The sequence below is a fragment of the Ipomoea triloba genome, chromosome 5 (genome assembly GCF_003576645.1).
Source record: "Ipomoea triloba cultivar NCNSP0323 chromosome 5, ASM357664v1".
NCBI classification, from domain to species: Eukaryota; Viridiplantae; Streptophyta; class Magnoliopsida; order Solanales; family Convolvulaceae; genus Ipomoea; species Ipomoea triloba.
Window position 1 is genome coordinate 24308505 of NC_044920.1, and position 16761 is coordinate 24325265.

The 16761-nt window shown below is 36.9% G+C and overlaps 3 protein-coding genes across 3 annotated transcripts; 2 read left to right on the plus strand and 1 right to left on the minus strand.

Moving 5' to 3' along the window:
- Positions 1-856: 856 nt before the first annotated feature.
- Positions 857-2527, plus strand: LOC116020033 (GDSL esterase/lipase 7-like). The gene is made up of 4 exons (XM_031260482.1): positions 857-1209; positions 1292-1537; positions 1618-1876; positions 2292-2527. The coding sequence occupies exons 1-4, from the start codon at positions 871-873 to the stop codon at positions 2501-2503; spliced, it is 1056 nt and encodes a 351-aa protein (XP_031116342.1). The 5' UTR covers positions 857-870; the 3' UTR covers positions 2504-2527.
- Positions 2528-2594: 67 nt separating this feature from the next.
- Positions 2595-4898, minus strand: LOC116020032 (F-box/kelch-repeat protein At5g15710). Its single transcript, XM_031260481.1, has one exon. It carries the CDS (start codon positions 4291-4293, stop codon positions 2977-2979), a length of 1317 nt encoding a protein of 438 aa, XP_031116341.1. The 5' UTR covers positions 4294-4898; the 3' UTR covers positions 2595-2976.
- Positions 4899-9109: 4211 nt separating this feature from the next.
- LOC116019931 (kanadaptin) lies at positions 9110-16320 on the plus strand. Its single transcript, XM_031260329.1, has 12 exons — positions 9110-9632; positions 10128-10213; positions 10772-10851; positions 11303-11358; positions 12088-12136; positions 12428-12574; positions 13109-13204; positions 13730-13843; positions 14125-14255; positions 14479-14711; positions 14908-15753; positions 15840-16320. Exons 1-12 carry the CDS (start codon positions 9238-9240, stop codon positions 15887-15889), a joined length of 2283 nt encoding a protein of 760 aa, XP_031116189.1. The 5' UTR covers positions 9110-9237; the 3' UTR covers positions 15890-16320.
- The last annotated feature ends 441 nt before the right edge of the window (positions 16321-16761 follow it).

Here is a 16761-nt window from a genome sequence, read left to right on the forward strand (position 1 = left end):
TATTCATTTTTGAAAAAATGAAAATAAAAATAGATAATATGTTACTTGTACATTATTATAAAATAGAATAGGAGAAATGAGAAACAGAAAATTGACTTTCCATACTAGCACAACTCACCAAATCATGCCCCAAAAATGGCAGGTAGTCCGGTTAGAGTGACGAGAGACCTTGATTTAAAAAATAAATAAAAATTTGTTGTCATCATTTTATTCAAGTATACTCGGCCAGAAAACTGTAACTAGAGTGACGATAGACCTTAATTTAATAAAGAAAAAGAAACTTGTCGGCATCATTTTGTTCCCTTTTGTTGTGAATTTTAGCGTGAAATTCAACTCCAAAGTCCAAATATATACAATCACCACCAGACATTTAATCTTCTGCACCAACTTGTATCTAATTAATTTAAATTAATTTATAAGAAATCAATCAATAAATTTAATTTCTACCAACTACGAGATGCATCGGTATCGGTGAGTACTAAAATTGTAATACGGATTTGATATAAAATAAAACATTTAATACAAATAGGGAGTAATATTTTTTTGCTCACGGAAAAGACAATGCACTCATTTGAGATTAAAAACAACGTGTTATGGCGTTGTAGAATTTGAAGATGCAATAATGCAAAGTGACCACGTCCGTTACAAAATGAGCTGAGTTCTCACCTTTCCAATGTTTTCCAGCGAAAGAGAAATACACATCACAAACGAGGCTTTCGTGAAAGCTTGATCAAACATGGAAAAGGGGAATAAACTTGAGAGACGATCAGTTATTATGCATGTTTAAGTGCGCACCGCCTCTTCATCATCTACCAGCTGATTCAGGTACGTTCTGCCTTGGTGACAATGGAGAAGTTGCGGCCGGTGTTCATGGCGGTTTTTGTGGCGTGTTGTTATCAAATCGCGCAGTCGTCGGAGCCTCCTCTGGCGCCGGCGTTATACGTCATAGGGGATTCCTTGCTCGACAGCGGGAACAACAATCTCCTGCCGACGTTTGCCAGAGCGAATTTCTTCCCTTACGGCAGCGTTTTTGCGGCGGGAGCTACCGGGAGGTTTACGAACGGGAAAACCGTCGCGGATTTCGTAGCTGAGGCTCTCGGATTGCCGTTTCCTCCGCCTTACTTGAGCCTGCGAGGATCAACGCCCCTCACGGGGCTGAATTATGCGTCTGCATCCTGCGGCATTCTACGCGAAACTGGAAATGACCTAGTAAATTAAATGATCCATCTAGCAATCGTGTGATGATTTTGATACTTGTCTGCATTTCTTCTCACTTTTCGGTTTTCGGCAGGGGAAGTGTTTGTCTATAGCTGAGCAAGTTGACATGTTCAATCAAACGGTTCAGATGGAACTGTCAAGGCACTACAACAGCTCAGAGCTTTCGGATCACTTGTCCAAGTCCATTTTTCTCTTGGCTATAGGCAACAATGACTACATCAACAACTACCTACAACCAAATTTTTACAATACCAGTAGAACTTACTCCCCTACATCGTTCGCTAAACTTGTCGTCGATGCACTCTCCGTGCAATTCCAGGTAAAGATCGTTATCAGATACAACTAGTTTGAGATTAGGGCTTGGATATGATTCGTTGATTTGAGGCTAATATTATGCAGAGGTTATATGATTTGGGAGCTAGAAAGCTGGTGATGTTTGAGATTGGGCCGATTGGTTGCATTCCGTTATTCACGAAGAAAACTAAACGGACAAATAATGAGACCTGTGTTGTCGATTACAACCAGCTTGCGATGATGTTCAACGATCAGCTTGACGCCATGCTGAAAAATCTGACCACTACCCTCCACGACTCTCAATTTATACTCGGTCATTGTCACTGGCTTGGCTACGATGTCGCCATTAATCCGTCTACCTATGGTAAATCAATAAATCTCAATTCAATCTTTTCCCAAAGGGTTGAATTCTCAACCCAAGGGTCCCCATATCTCAACCTGATAGAATATTTGAGAGAATATAAATCACGGTGACTCAATGACTCAACAAACATGGTCAAATGTCAATGTGCACAAAGGATCTACCCACTTTGGGCATAGTCCCTACTCTCCACAATGTCGTTGTCGAGTTTCAAACATTGATTTCTTCTCCCAAATATTACCTACTTAACCAGTAAGCTAAGCCCGTTCAGGCTCAACTCGATCCATATATAGGAATGGCAGTTGGTGGCCAGATTTCTGGCGATGATGGAACTGGCGGCAGCCGACTCCCGGCAACCATATTAAAGATATATGTAGTTTTTACTGAAACTAATGACTTTGAATTTGCATATGTATAGGTTTGACAGATTCAAGCAATCCTTGTTGCCTTACATGGGATGGGGCTTCGGCATGCATACCGGAGACGATAGCATGCCGTGACGCCGACAAACACTATTTCTGGGACGGCTATCATGGTACAGAAGCTTTTTATAGGATCGTTGCGACTCGGTGTATCAACGGAACTGATGTTTGCCTTCCAAAGAACATCATGGACCTCGTTCGACCCTGAACTCACATTGTTTGTGGGTAAAAACTGTTGCTGTTGTATGTTGTATATCCATTATTTGATTCAAATATGCTTGTAGAAACAGAATAAAGAATGCACCAAAGCATATGTCATTCAAGAAAATCAACAATCCTGTAAGCAGTAACAATTGATTACATAAAATTGCATGAGTTGAAGAAGAAAATTGTCTTACAATTATGCTACAGATGTGATCGACTGGTCGCCCTCGTGCCTAACGTTAAACATTCCATGAACAAAGCAAAAGTGAATGTCCTTCGTGATTCAATTAACCCCCTGGTCCAAAAATAGAACACCGTCAAATTGAACTTCTCTTATCTATATACTCCACAGATGAAAGATCCTTAATTTCTGAAATATGGGTTAGACAAAAAGGGCAAGTAAAGTGCAGCTTGAAGTAGACAACTGGCAAGAGAGCTACTTCCGGCTTCTGATCTCCCAATTGATTGGCTGCTGAATTAATAGATTGATGCATCAAATCTTGGCTCGTAGAAGCAGACTTGGCTATTGTACGACTTCAGAGCGCAACCAGCAATCCAAGACCATACTTTCTTATCCACATCATAAAGAAGGCCTTTTCCTTGATTCCATGATGTGAAGCAGATCAGATTGTCCTGCCCAAAGCATTCAAACCTCTCTGCTGACAATCTCAGGAGAGCTCGAAAGTACCTGGGTGGCATTCTACTTATCTCAACCCAAATGAATTTTGAATGGTCCAACTCCCAAATTCGCATACTTTGAAGTGTACTATAAAGACCTATTCTTCCAACCAGAAATAGCCGTTTCTGGGAGCCAGCAACGAGATAACCATCCAATAAAGAGCGTGGAAACCTTGCTGGTATGTGTTCCCACTGTCCAGTATCTAGCCGATACATCATCAAGCCAAGTGGGGAGAGAGTTTCCAAATACAGTCTTGAATCGCAAAATGCCATCTTCGAGGAGCAAAGATTTACAGCAGGCATTGTCTGGTGAACTGACCACTTGTCATGCATTGAGTCATATACTTCGGTTGGCAAAGACCTGTCACCATAGATATCGCTAGTGGCTATAACTTTAAATGATCTTTCCTTCCTATCAACAACCATGATCAATTGCCTTTGTTGATTGTAATGCATACTTGGCAACATCCTCCAAGTCTGCGTTAGGGGATTGCAAACTAGAGTCTTGAACATTAATCCGTCTAGTCCAGAGAAACAAACCAGCCCCCCCGAAGAACCAACCAGCCAGAATGCCCATTGTGGTAAAAATGTAAATGGAATCCGGAACCATTGTTTCAGCGGCAAGCTAAACACAGAGCACTGTGGGGTCTGTGAGTTCTTCCAAAACGTAAGAAGACAAGGTCCATGAGGTGGCACCTGAGAATGGAACTTCAAAAAGCTACTGTCTTGCAATATAGAATTCCACCTTTTGCAAACAGACCGGAGCCGGAAAATCATGAATGGTGGGACCCTAGCTAGGATTTCATTCAGCAAATCCTCTGGCAGCATTGCCCAAATATTATCTTCCATCTGAATATCAGGTTGAATAGGCTTACCAAAAGTGGCTAAAGTCTCCTCATCTAATCCACGAGGTTTTGTCTTAACCACCTTTTGTCTAGACGGGCTAGTGTTTCTCGAACCAACACGTCCTAGTGGGCTTGTATTCCTGGATCCACTACCCCCAAAATTCGACACTTGCCTCTGAAAGCTATCTTCTTCGCGAAAAGACCTACTTGTCCCCAAAGTGGAGCTGAATAATCCAGTCCCGGAATCAGAAGATTCTGCTATTTCAACCATTGCACCAAAATTCTAACACCACGCATCAAACATTGATTTTGTACAGCAACCCTAATCCACCTCAACAATATCTCAAGCGTCTCAAAATTCTAGATTATGCCATCTTCCAGACCCCAATTAACTACGAAATCAATGTTTTTAACAACCCAATCCTCAAAATTCAAATCTCAATCCAATCCAATACCAGAATCCCAATCATCATCAAACCATAAAATTAAGAAATCCACCCGCATTAGATAATTTCATCCGCATATACTCGGCAATCGATAATTATTTCAAAAATGAAAAAATGATTGGTCAGATAAACAATCAGAACCTGACAATTGAGATACGATGAATGTACGAATTTTCTCAGATCCGAACCCTTAAAGTCACAAAAGCTTACGCTTAGGGTTACAGATAAAACTTAGGAAAATGAGGTTACCTTGTCGAGCGATGATTGAACAACCTCAATCTGATTGTCAAAGCTCAATGAATTAGATAATGATTCCGATAACCAAACCCTAAACTTTTGCCATTTAGATGGTCAATCTCTCTCTTCTTGCCGCTAGCATTCGCGTGTTTTGTTTGTTTCTGCCGCTTTTCTCCGGCAATGAAAATAAAAGTATTGAATTAGTACAAAAAAGTATACATTTTTGAATAGATAATCCTCCGCTTGGGAAAATGACACTTTTAAATTATGTTTGATTCACGTTATTTAAAAAAAAAAAAAAAAGGACGTTGAGTTTAATGAGTTACCACTTTATCAATTAAGTTCGTTTTTATAAAAGTCTCATATATTTATGAATTCTTATTGAATGTTATAACAAAGTATTTTCAAAAAAAAATAAGCACTTAAATCCATTTTCATGACAACAATTTCAAATTTCAAACTTGAAGTATTTTTCTTCATGACAAAAGACATTAATTTATGGACTTATTTGATAAATGATGAATGTATCAAAATTTTAACAAATTTGACCATTATCAATATTTTGACTTAGTCAAAATACTAATTATAACATTTAATACAGAGTAATTATTAGTTTGGCTTCAAAAGTGCTAAAATCGCAAATGCATCAAATAGTAACATTTGAGATTGTAAAAAATTTTGTGATCTAGTGACACCCGATTTACACTTTCACAGAGGAGTGGGTTCGAGCCTCAAACAGTGGAGGCGGCTGTTGACTCTGTGTGCGTCTACTACATTGGCAACATTTTGGAGAAAACACTCAAAAATGTTTATTCATTTTGGAAGCCTCCGTGCTCCTTTCTAAAGAAGCCTTGAGGCTTCATTTCAGTGGAAAATTGACTGCAATGGTAAAAAAAAAATTGTGGATTAACATAGTGACGGTAAGAATGTTATCAGTATATTTTATTATTAATCTCAGTGTTGAGTATAATGCTCAGTACAATAGGGAATTTCAGTCTAGTAATGTTGTGTGTCCTCTCTACAAGTGTGAGCGTCCTTTTATATTCCTAAGGCAACGACTCTCTGTTTCACCTTTAATGAGCAGTAAGTGGATATTAATGTTGGGGAGCTGTTGAGTTGCTCCTCATCATTAATGTGTAGTAAGGCTTGGTTGACCTTAATGCTGGGAACCGTTGAGTGGCTCCTCATCATTAATGTGTAATAATGCTTGTTTGACATCCGTTCATTTGTCTTCGAGTTTTGCCCATAATTCCGGGTCGGGTACTTAATTACCCTGACACATAGGATGATTTAAAACATGGACAATTCTATAAAAAATTTGTATGGAATTTGAATTTATGGTAAAAAAACGCAAGTCCCAAACGAACGAAAAAAATTCGTGAGCCGTAAGTTGTACTTGTGCTTCTCGATGTATTCGTATATATAATGACAAAAGCAAGTTCACTTATATTTGTTAAAAAAAAAAAAAAAAAAAAAAAGAGTCACATGCAAGTCAAGAAGCTCATCCATGGAAAGTGGAAACTAGAACGTCTATTACATCTCAGATGGCAGTAAACTCAATATTGACCTCCCCCACTCCAACCTGTCAATAGCAGCTCAATCATGGATGAAAGATATAAACGTGTTGATAGAGAAGCTAGTAATACGTAGTATTATTTATGGAGCTTATTTTGTTCCTGCTGAAAATTAAGTACTCTCTTTCATAATATGGAATGTGAATGGGAATGATGCGAAAATAAGATGAACAGGAGAATGAGAAACAACTTTATTGGGGAGAAAAAAATGATACAAATTATAAAGTGCAGGGATGCGATGCCATAAACAATTGAGTAAAAAACATAAAAAAGATAGGTGTGATAACTAGGTCAAGTGTGACTTGCATTTGTCGTATATGGATGCATAAGAGAAATGCAAGTACGGGTTGCGATTCTCGTATTTTTACGGACAAACGCAAATACAACTTTGCATTTGTCGTATTTTAGGCAACAAAAAAAAAGAAGATAAAATAACAAACTCGTGTGTGACTTGCGTTTTTGACCCAAAAAAAAAAATAAAAATTTGAGCTTAAGTCTCAAATGAGTTATTTTCATAGGGTTGGTTATGTTTTAAAATCATTGTATTTTTGTTCACAAGTTTTAATTTTTTCCATTTCAATCAACAATCATCCTTAGTGTGTTGGGATGATTAATTTTCTGGTTGTTGGCTGGAGGGATACCTTGAGAAACACCCCCACAAAAAAAAAAAAAAAAAAAAAACCATTTTTTCCGGCGATACGCGGCTGCCCATTTCGTTCTGACTCACTTCCGGCTAGTGTGTGAAGAAACTACCACCACAGCCTTACTCGGAACCTCGTCGCGAGCCGACGCCTGAAATCCGGTGGCCATCATCCTCTGCACGCGCCCCCACGCGCCGCCGCACTCCGCCGGAAGTCTCCACTCTTTTCCGGCCATATCTCTCTCCTCCGATCTCCGTTCAAGGTGTTGTTGCCNAAAAAAAAAAAAAAAAAAAAAAAGAGTCACATGCAAGTCAAGAAGCTCATCCATGGAAAGTGGAAACTAGAACGTCTATTACATCTCAGATGGCAGTAAACTCAATATTGACCTCCCCCACTCCAACCTGTCAATAGCAGCTCAATCATGGATGAAAGATATAAACGTGTTGATAGAGAAGCTAGTAATACGTAGTATTATTTATGGAGCTTATTTTGTTCCTGCTGAAAATTAAGTACTCTCTTTCATAATATGGAATGTGAATGGGAATGATGCGAAAATAAGATGAACAGGAGAATGAGAAACAACTTTATTGGGGAGAAAAAAATGATACAAATTATAAAGTGCAGGGATGCGATGCCATAAACAATTGAGTAAAAAACATAAAAAAGATAGGTGTGATAACTAGGTCAAGTGTGACTTGCATTTGTCGTATATGGATGCATAAGAGAAATGCAAGTACGGGTTGCGATTCTCGTATTTTTACGGACAAACGCAAATACAACTTTGCATTTGTCGTATTTTAGGCAACAAAAAAAAAGAAGATAAAATAACAAACTCGTGTGTGACTTGCGTTTTTGACCCAAAAAAAAAAATAAAAATTTGAGCTTAAGTCTCAAATGAGTTATTTTCATAGGGTTGGTTATGTTTTAAAATCATTGTATTTTTGTTCACAAGTTTTAATTTTTTCCATTTCAATCAACAATCATCCTTAGTGTGTTGGGATGATTAATTTTCTGGTTGTTGGCTGGAGGGATACCTTGAGAAACACCCCCAAAAAAAAAAAAAAAAAAAAAAAACCATCTTTTCAATACCCATATATATGGGTATTGAAAAATAAAATGAGTGAAGAGGAGCCTCAACACTCGTCTTTGGTTGTCGTCGATGTGAAACAAAGGGAAACTTGCGCGGAATCCCCTTTGTATTCTTTAATATTTTTTTATCATTATTATGATTATTATTATTGTATTGCTTTTATTTATTTATTTATTATTACTCCGTATTATATAATGTCTTTATAAGTTATTTTTCATGTTAAGTGTTAATAACTTAATATTAAACAATTAATTTTACCAAATATCTTTTATAAATCAATGATGTAATTTGGTGATGAGAAAATATCTTTTTTAGTCCCTCAATTATAATACATGTATCAATTTTGGTCATTGATTATTAAAATTTTCAAATTAGGTGCATGAGTATTCAAGTTGTATCACATTTGATCATTGACTATTACAATTTTCCAATTAGGTGCATGACTATTCAAATTGTATTACATGTGGTCTTGTCGTTAAATTTTCCAGTCAAATTTACAGCGAAGTCACCGGTGACTGACTAGTTTATTTAATATTATTTTAAAAACTTGTTTAAATTAAAAAGCTTAAAAAAATAAAAATGCCGCCCCCCACCCCCACCCACCCTCCTTCTTCATCTCCGTCTGCTGAAGACGAAGGACGAGCCGAGGAGTGTGTCGGGGGGGTGACCGGCATTTTTATTTTATTTTATTTTTATTTTTAAGTTTTTAAATTTTAAAATAAAAATTAAATAAACTAAGCTGTCACGGGTCATTTTCGTCGAAAATTTGGCCCACAAAAATTTAACGGCAAGACCAAATGTAATACAAATTGAATAGTTATGCACCTAACTTAAAAATGTTAATAGTTAAGGACCGAACGTGATACAAATTGAATAGTCATGCACCTAATTTGAAAATTTTAAGAGTCAATGATCAAAATTGATACATGCATTATAGTCGAGGACTAAAAATGATATTTTCTCATTTGCTGATCAAATTCATTACAACAATCCATTATTGCTAATAGCTAACACAATTTGCTAAATGCAGATTGCCAAACAATGCATATATATGTATAATAGATTTTATATTTTTCCTTTTATCACATGCTCATTGGCAACCGGGTCGGTTTATTAGTTGGGTTATATTGTCTAACACAACCTCTTCGCTCCGGACGTCCGGGATTTCACTTTTCCTCCTCCGGTCAGCCACCGACGACTCTTTCTGTTACCGTCACTCCCTCCATTATGACGTCAGCCATGGGTCCTCCGCCTCCCAGAAACTCTACCCCTGCCGAGGAGCCTCCGGCAGTTTCCCAAGACTTAGTCTCAGACTCGACGAAGGCTCAAATGCCTCCACCTTCAGAAAACCCTAGGCTCTCGATACCCAAATCGTCGCAATCAAATCTAGAGGAATCCGAGCTGGGAAACACTGATGCTCCCCAAAACGATCCCAGTGATGGCAACTCCGTCGCGAGCTCCAGCCCTGCTTCCGAGAGCAATGGAAGCGAGGCAGAGAAGAAACAGGAGCGACGCTCTAAAGCTGAAGTGCCTTATACAATTCCTACATGGAGTGAGCCTCCGTGCCATGAATATTACATAGAAGTTCTCAAAGACGGATCCATCATTGATCAATTTGACGTGTAAGGATGCTTCGTACTTCATTTATCTTCAGTTGATAATAGTTATTTTAAAGTTCTTTTTCGACTTTGAAAATATTAAACATGAAATTCGAAGTTGTTACCACCACATTTGAGTTCATGTGGAAACATTCACTGATAAAGTTTGATTTCATAAGCTGAATTAAAATAAAAGTAAGTTCATAAGCTGAATTAAAATAAAAGTAAGGAGTTTATAGATAAAGTAATTTATATGAATTTCGGTTTTAAATATAGTGAAACTTTACCAGGAAGCTTATGAATCTCTGCAGGTTATATATTTGTTGCACTTATTTCTCTTTCATGTTTAGATGCCCTGTTGTTTGCAAGTTTGATGCTTTTTTCTTATTTGCTTGCGTATGAAAAACATACTTCCACTCAGATTTACAAAAGAGATTTACCTTAACCTGTGTTATCAGTGATATCTTCTTTTTTGTTCTGCTTATAACTATTCTTCTTTTGGGGGTGTTTTGCTTCCAGAAACAAGAAAGGGGCTTACATGTTTGGACGCGTGGATCTTTGTGATTTTGTCCTTGAGCATCCTACAATCTCTAGATTTCATGCTGGTACGAATTCATAACTGTATTGGTATTTCTGCTAAAATTGTTAGTTTCTTTTTTTGTTTTCATGATTATCTTGCTGACAACAAATATTGCACCAATATATTTTTTCTGTGAGCAATATATGGTACTGGTAAAAGTGATATCATGCCTGCAATTTCTACATGTAGATACTTGGTGCCTGATAGTCTTACTAAAATATTGGGAGTGACATCTTGGTCATTACTCATTCCCATAAACACAAGTTACCAACACTGGAACTGTCTTAAATTTTAATAATATGGACTGTCACCAGTAATACATTTTCCTAATGCTGCTTATTTGTTTTTCTTTTTTAATAGTGTTACTTTCCTTTAGCTTTCATGATGGTTCTTGACTATTGAGACTATGACTTTTGTTCTAGCCACATCTATTTTATTAATAGAGGATTCAGGAGATTGTCACTTATATGGTAATTGAAGATTACTCAGTTCGTCTAAGTTCAGTTTCCTTCAAAAGATTTGTGACTTTTCATTTGTGTGTTTTTATTTATGCTAATGCTATCATTCCACCTCTTCTTTTCAGTTTTGCAGTTCAAGAGCAATGGAGATGCTTACATTTATGATCTTGGCAGTACACATGGGACATTTATAAACAAGAACCAGGTATTTTTTGATTGATATCTGTATCACACCCTTAATTACATGTAAAGGGTCTCACAGAGTCAGTCACATCTTAAGTTATGCAAAGCAAAAATGTATGCTTTTATGTAGGCAAGTTTTCATCTTTGGATGGTTTTTTCTCTGTGGTTAGTTGATATGCCTACTGTCCCCTCTAAAGAACTTGTATAACTAAAAGAATTAAAAGGCGCCAATTAATCATGATATACATTTTTTAAAGGAAGGGCAGTTTTTTACTAACCAGGTATTATTAGTATGGAAACTCTGCCATGTTTCATCCACGTTTAGTATTTCTATTTACCGTCTTTAATTCTTTGAATATGTCTGGTCTCTCTACTTGTGGTCTATAAACAGCAGCATTCATAAATTATCTTATCTATTATCGTTTATACACTTGATAAAAGTTATGCTGATTGCACTCTCCCAAATTACATAGGTGAATAAAAGGACTTATGTGGAGCTACATGTTGGTGATGTAATACGGTTTGGACAGTAAGTAATTACCTGAAATTTCTTTTTTCTCCTTTTAACCATTTTATATGCTTTTGATACAGACTGCTTATTGTATTGTGGATATTGGTTGTGGACTTGTGGCAGTATAAATTTAATTTCCTGAAGTATGATGCATTTATTTATGCTTAGATTTACTTCAATTCTATATAAATTCATAATGTCTCATAGAAGAAAAGACACTACATTTATGATGAAATGTCCACCAGTAGTTTCTTTCTTGAAGCTGTATGCTCACTTCTATCATTCAAATAGAACTATAATGTATATTAATTAATTTATATTTGGATAATTAAAATTAAACTATGATCTTCTTTGTTAATGTGTTTGCTCTTTAGCCAGGTAGTATTTACAAATAGGTGGTTTCTCCCTTAAGATGCATTTCAAAACCTTATTTTCATTTCGCAAAATTGGTTGTTTTAATTCCCCAGAGGTTCTGATTCAGATTTTGTAGCGTCTGTAGAATTCCTATGTTAGAGAAAGGCAGGGTTCAACTGAGACTAGCCTCTGCTTATTTGTCAAGAAAGTGGTTAAAGAAAAGTAGATTAGACCTTCAGAATAGATAGAGTGCATTGCTTCTTGTTTTCCATCTGTTTTTTATGCCCACTGAGAACTTGGAATTACTTGTTTGTTATTTCTTGTATGTCCATGGCATATGAGCTTTTTTGCTGTCAGTTCTTCTGAAGTAGCTTCTTTTTAAAACTTGGACAGGTCATCTCGGTTGTATATTTTTCAAGGCCCAAATGACTTGATGCTCCCGGTAAGGGACTTCACTACTTCTCATTTTACTTTTCACACTGTCTACATGCTCTATGGTTTTCGAAATTCATGCGTGTCTTATGGGTGCAGTTATAAACTGACCAGGAAATATTGTCAAAATTGTCATAAACTAAAAACAGAAACAAAACTAAAGTGATACTAACTTATAGATGGAGAAACCTTTCTAGATATAAAAGAGCATGCTCAACATTATTATGGTTCTTAACTGCGTTTATGCCCTTGTGTCATTCTGACATCCTATTATGATAAGCATTCTGGTTTTCTCTTGAAGGAAACTGACCTGAAAAATATAAGAAGGGCAAAGATCCGAGCAGAGATGCAAGATATGGAAGAATCACTCCTGCGAGCAAAACTGGAAGCGTCTCTTGCTGATGGGGTCTCATGGGGAATGCGTGAGGATGCTATTGAAGTAGATGAGGTTTGCTTCACTTTTTTAATCAGTTCTATATGTAATAATTCTATTAAACTGTAGCAAAAGAAGTTTTCGTATATCAACCCTGTTAGATTCAGAAGTCATCTTATACTCAGTCTCAACCTTATGACATACTCTGTGTATGATTTCAGTTGTCTTCCTTCTGGCAGGTCTAGTGTAACAAATTGGTTTTAGATTTAAAAGAAGCAACACTCATAGAACAGTAGGATACTATACATGATGGAATAATCCCTTTTCTAAAGCAGTTTAATGGTGGGACATTTTCTTTTAAATATTTCTCTGAAAATCTTATAATTTCCTGCAGATGCCAGACTTGTGTTCTCACTTTTGTTAGTTACTTATGGAAGTTCTTTATTTCCTCCATTTCATGTTTTGACTATTTACCAAATTTACATTCAACTTTATCATGCTGGAAAGTGTAAAATTCGTTGCAACTTATGCAAACAAATTTATATTGTACAAAGCTGTTGTTTAGTGTTGTACTTGATTGAAATAATGTTTGATACATTGATGTTTCAGGATGAAGTTGATGAAATAACATGGCAAACATACAAGGGACAACTTACAGAGAAGCAGGAGAAAACACGTGACAAAGTTATTAAAAGACTTGAAAAGGTAACTGTTCCTGTTATCTTAGGTGTTCATTTTTTTTGGATGAGCTGGTTTGACATTTCATTAGTTCTTCGATGCACGAAACTGCTGTGATTATTGACTTACATAGTTCTTCGATGCACGAAACTGCTGTGATTATTGACTTACATTTGACTATTAAGTATTGATTTCTTCTGATTATTGACTTACATTTGACTATTAAGTATTGATTTCTTCCTGTTATCTTAGGTGTTCATTTTTTTTGGATGAGCTGGTTTGACATTTCATTAGTTCTTCGATGCACGAAACTGCTGTGATTATTGACTTACATAGTTCTTCGATGCACGAAACTGCTGTGATTATTGACTTACATTTGACTATTAAGTATTGATTTCTTCTGATTATTGACTTACATTTGACTATTAAGTATTGATTTCTTCAACTGCTGTGTCATCATTTCACTGTTTCTTCAGTGATATATTGTGTCTTATTAGCACTTGCAGAACTACTTGCGCTTACACTAAATACACAATCTTTCTTTGGCCGTAGATTGCTCATATGAAAAAGGAGATTGATGCTATCCGGGCAAAGGACATTGCTCAAGGTGGATTGACACAAGGACAGCAAACTCAGATTGCTCGGAATGAACAGAGGATATCACAGGTAATGTCACTGATGTTTAGGGGAGGGATCTTAGTCTTATCCTCTTGTTTGCTAAACCCAATTGAGTCCTCTAGCCAAAATCTTCAAAGCTTTATTTCCTCCATCTTGAGTGAATGGATTATCATTTTCTTTAGAAGATTATATTATATAGGCTAGAGCCTTGGCTTGTTTTATGGGGCGAGCCAGGAAACAAAATAGGAAACTACTATCCTATGATGAATAGTTGGCCAAATAACCAGGATTTATTCCGACTTTCCAATATTGATCATTCTTTTTCATAGATAATGGAAGAGCTTGAAAATTTGGAAGAAACTTTAAATGAAAGTATCCGAGAAAGTCTGGGTGCACGTGCTGGAAGGGTGTCTCATGGAAAGAAAAAAAGAGTAGATGAAGAAGAAGAAGAGTATTCAAGGTACTAAATAGTTGAACTCTTCACTGTTGTATGGCTTATCAAGTTTTCAAGAAATTCCAAACAATGCAAGCTTGATTTTTGGAAAGGGCAATCAGCATATACGCTTGATAACATATCAAGCAGATACATTTTTCTGTCATTTATTTAGGGTACTTGGTATCAGTTTTATGTTTAATTTATCTATTGTTGCATTAACAACTATTCACATATTTTGATTGAACAGTGATGAAGATGAGTTCTATGATCGGACACAGAAACCTGCCAAGCAAAAGGGTGGTGAAAACCAATCAGTTGAAACAGCAGATTCTCTCCTTGATAAGAAGGATGCCATTGTCAAGGAGATGGAAGACAAGAGACAGCTACTTCTTTCTGAGGATAAAACTGGTCCAGTAAATGAGAATCTTGAAGCTGCTGATGAACTTGATGTATTCATGTCAGGGCTTTCATCTCAACTAGGTGTGTATTACTTCAGATTAACTTTTTATTTTGAAAGGGAACTGATTAGCATTAGCAGACGACAGCTATTATTTATTATTTTCTTTGAAATAGTGGTTTCCTTATGGTTATCATGACTTGTTATGTTTTCTATAATATTTTCTTCATAATAGTGATGTTGTGACTATCATGATAATTTTATGGTTCCTGATGTCAGTTCATGAGAAGGAGGACCAGCTGCGCAAAGAACTCTCTGCTCTTCAGTCAGAGTTGGATAGGATACTTTACTTGCTCAAGATTGCTGATCCAACTGGAGAAGCTGCTAGAAAGAGGGAGATGAAATTACAGGAACCTAAGGTGACTAAAATCCTAACATCTGATGCACCACAGCTTCCGGTAAAACATAATAAAAAACGTGGAGCAGAGAAGTATGTCTCTGCCAAGAAAGAGAATAATGTTGGTACTTCGGAATCCAGCAAGGAGAATAAAGAAGCTAATGTTAAGGATAATGTTGGTACTTCGGAATCCAGCAAGGAGAATAAAGAGGGAAATGTAACTGATGCAACAGATGGTAAAACTGTTAAGTACACTGTTGCTAAGCCCCAGTGGCTTGGAGCTGTAAAGGAAGAGAAAAAGCAAGAAATTGTGGTGGAGTCACAGCCAGACGTGCAAGAAAATGATCAATTTGTTGACTACAAAGACAGGGAGAGGATGTTGAACAATTCGGCATCTGCACATGCTAATGAAGCTTCAGTGATCGAAAATGCAGCTCCTGGTCTTATAATAAGGAAGCGGAAACAAGTCAAGTCTGATGCCAATGAAGGTCAAACTGAAAAACAATCTTCTGGTGCTGACACGAAAGCAGAGGAAGCCATTGCCCTATTGTTGAAACATTCAAGAGGATACCATGCTTCTGATGATGAAAATGGGCATGATGGTGAAATGGTCTTACATGAAAGTCCCCTGGAGAAGAAAAAGAAAAAACCTAAAACAACGCATGGTCCTGAGAGACCACCATTTTTGGGCAGTGAAATGGGCAATGAAACCTGGGTGCCCCCTAAAGGTAATTTTGGTTTCCTGCTTCTGAATAAGTTCTAACTTTCTGGTTATCTTTTTCCTCATCCTTAACATGTTTAATGGTTTAACCAGGGCAATCAGGCGATGGGCGCACAGCCTTGAATGACCGCTATGGTTATTGACACACACACACACTTGTGCCTTAGACTAGTGCAGTTCTTCTGGATTATGTACTTGTGCACCATTACAACTTATCTGCACCTGCTTAGCTGAGCCATGTTCATCATGCTGCTCATTCAATTGAACGCTGATAATCGCTGCTTGCTTTCAAGCTGTTCTTCCACAATGATTTGCTCGTGGACTCAAACAGAAATCTGCAATTAGTCTGGTCTTTATGGACTTTTACTGAATGACTTGACTAAACCTCCACCATAGTCTTGAAGAATCTGGGTGGGATAGATCAATTGCCTAGCTTGAACTTACTTATCAACACTACCTGTATAACTATCTTGAACATCATTGTACAGCATACTGTATAGAGATCAGTTTCTGTCATCTCTATCCTTTTTGTAATGTCTCACAAATCCTAAATATATGATTCCTTTTTCAGTTATTTCTAGATCCCCCCTCCATGTTTGGAAATTGCCGCTTAGACACTTGCACATAATTTGGACTACCCTTAGACCCATTTCTTTTGGTTAATTGTAGTGAACCCCTCCCTTTAATTTTTCATTCTGTAGAAGAGCAAAAATTGATGCTTGCCAATTTGCCATGATGCAAATAATGCCCCAGGTAAGAGGAGAGGATGAAGATTAAACCAAAGAGTCTCAAAATTTTAACAAACAAATCATATAGCGGCACATCGTTTACAATGGAATATTGAGTGATGACAACTTGTTGGGTAATAAAAAGCCTCATGCTAACTCTCTTACGTCGAATAGTTTTCTTGAGTGCTCTTAATGAGTGTATCAACTACAGTATTTTGCTCGCATTACAAATGAATAAAATCAATTCCATTCAATTCTTGAGCGTAATCTTAACAAGTGTATCAACT

Excerpts from the sequence above, each read along its gene's own strand:
- LOC116020033 (XM_031260482.1), top strand. The coding sequence starts at position 871 with ATGGCGGTTTTTGTGGCGTGTTGTTATCAAATCGCGCAGTCGTCGGAG. Across the intron at positions 1,210-1,291 it reads GCGAAACTGGAAATGACCTA|GGGAAGTGTTTGTCTATAGC; the intron begins GTAAATTAAATG and ends GGTTTTCGGCAG. Across the intron at positions 1,877-2,291 it reads CATTAATCCGTCTACCTATG|GTTTGACAGATTCAAGCAAT; the intron begins GTAAATCAATAA and ends GCATATGTATAG.
- LOC116020032 (XM_031260481.1), bottom strand. The coding sequence starts at position 4,293 with ATGGTTGAAATAGCAGAATCTTCTGATTCCGGGACTGGATTATTCAGC.
- LOC116019931 (XM_031260329.1), top strand. The coding sequence starts at position 9,238 with ATGACGTCAGCCATGGGTCCTCCGCCTCCCAGAAACTCTACCCCTGCC. Across the intron at positions 10,214-10,771 it reads AATCTCTAGATTTCATGCTG|TTTTGCAGTTCAAGAGCAAT; the intron begins GTACGAATTCAT and ends TCTTCTTTTCAG. Across the intron at positions 10,852-11,302 it reads CATTTATAAACAAGAACCAG|GTGAATAAAAGGACTTATGT; the intron begins GTATTTTTTGAT and ends CAAATTACATAG.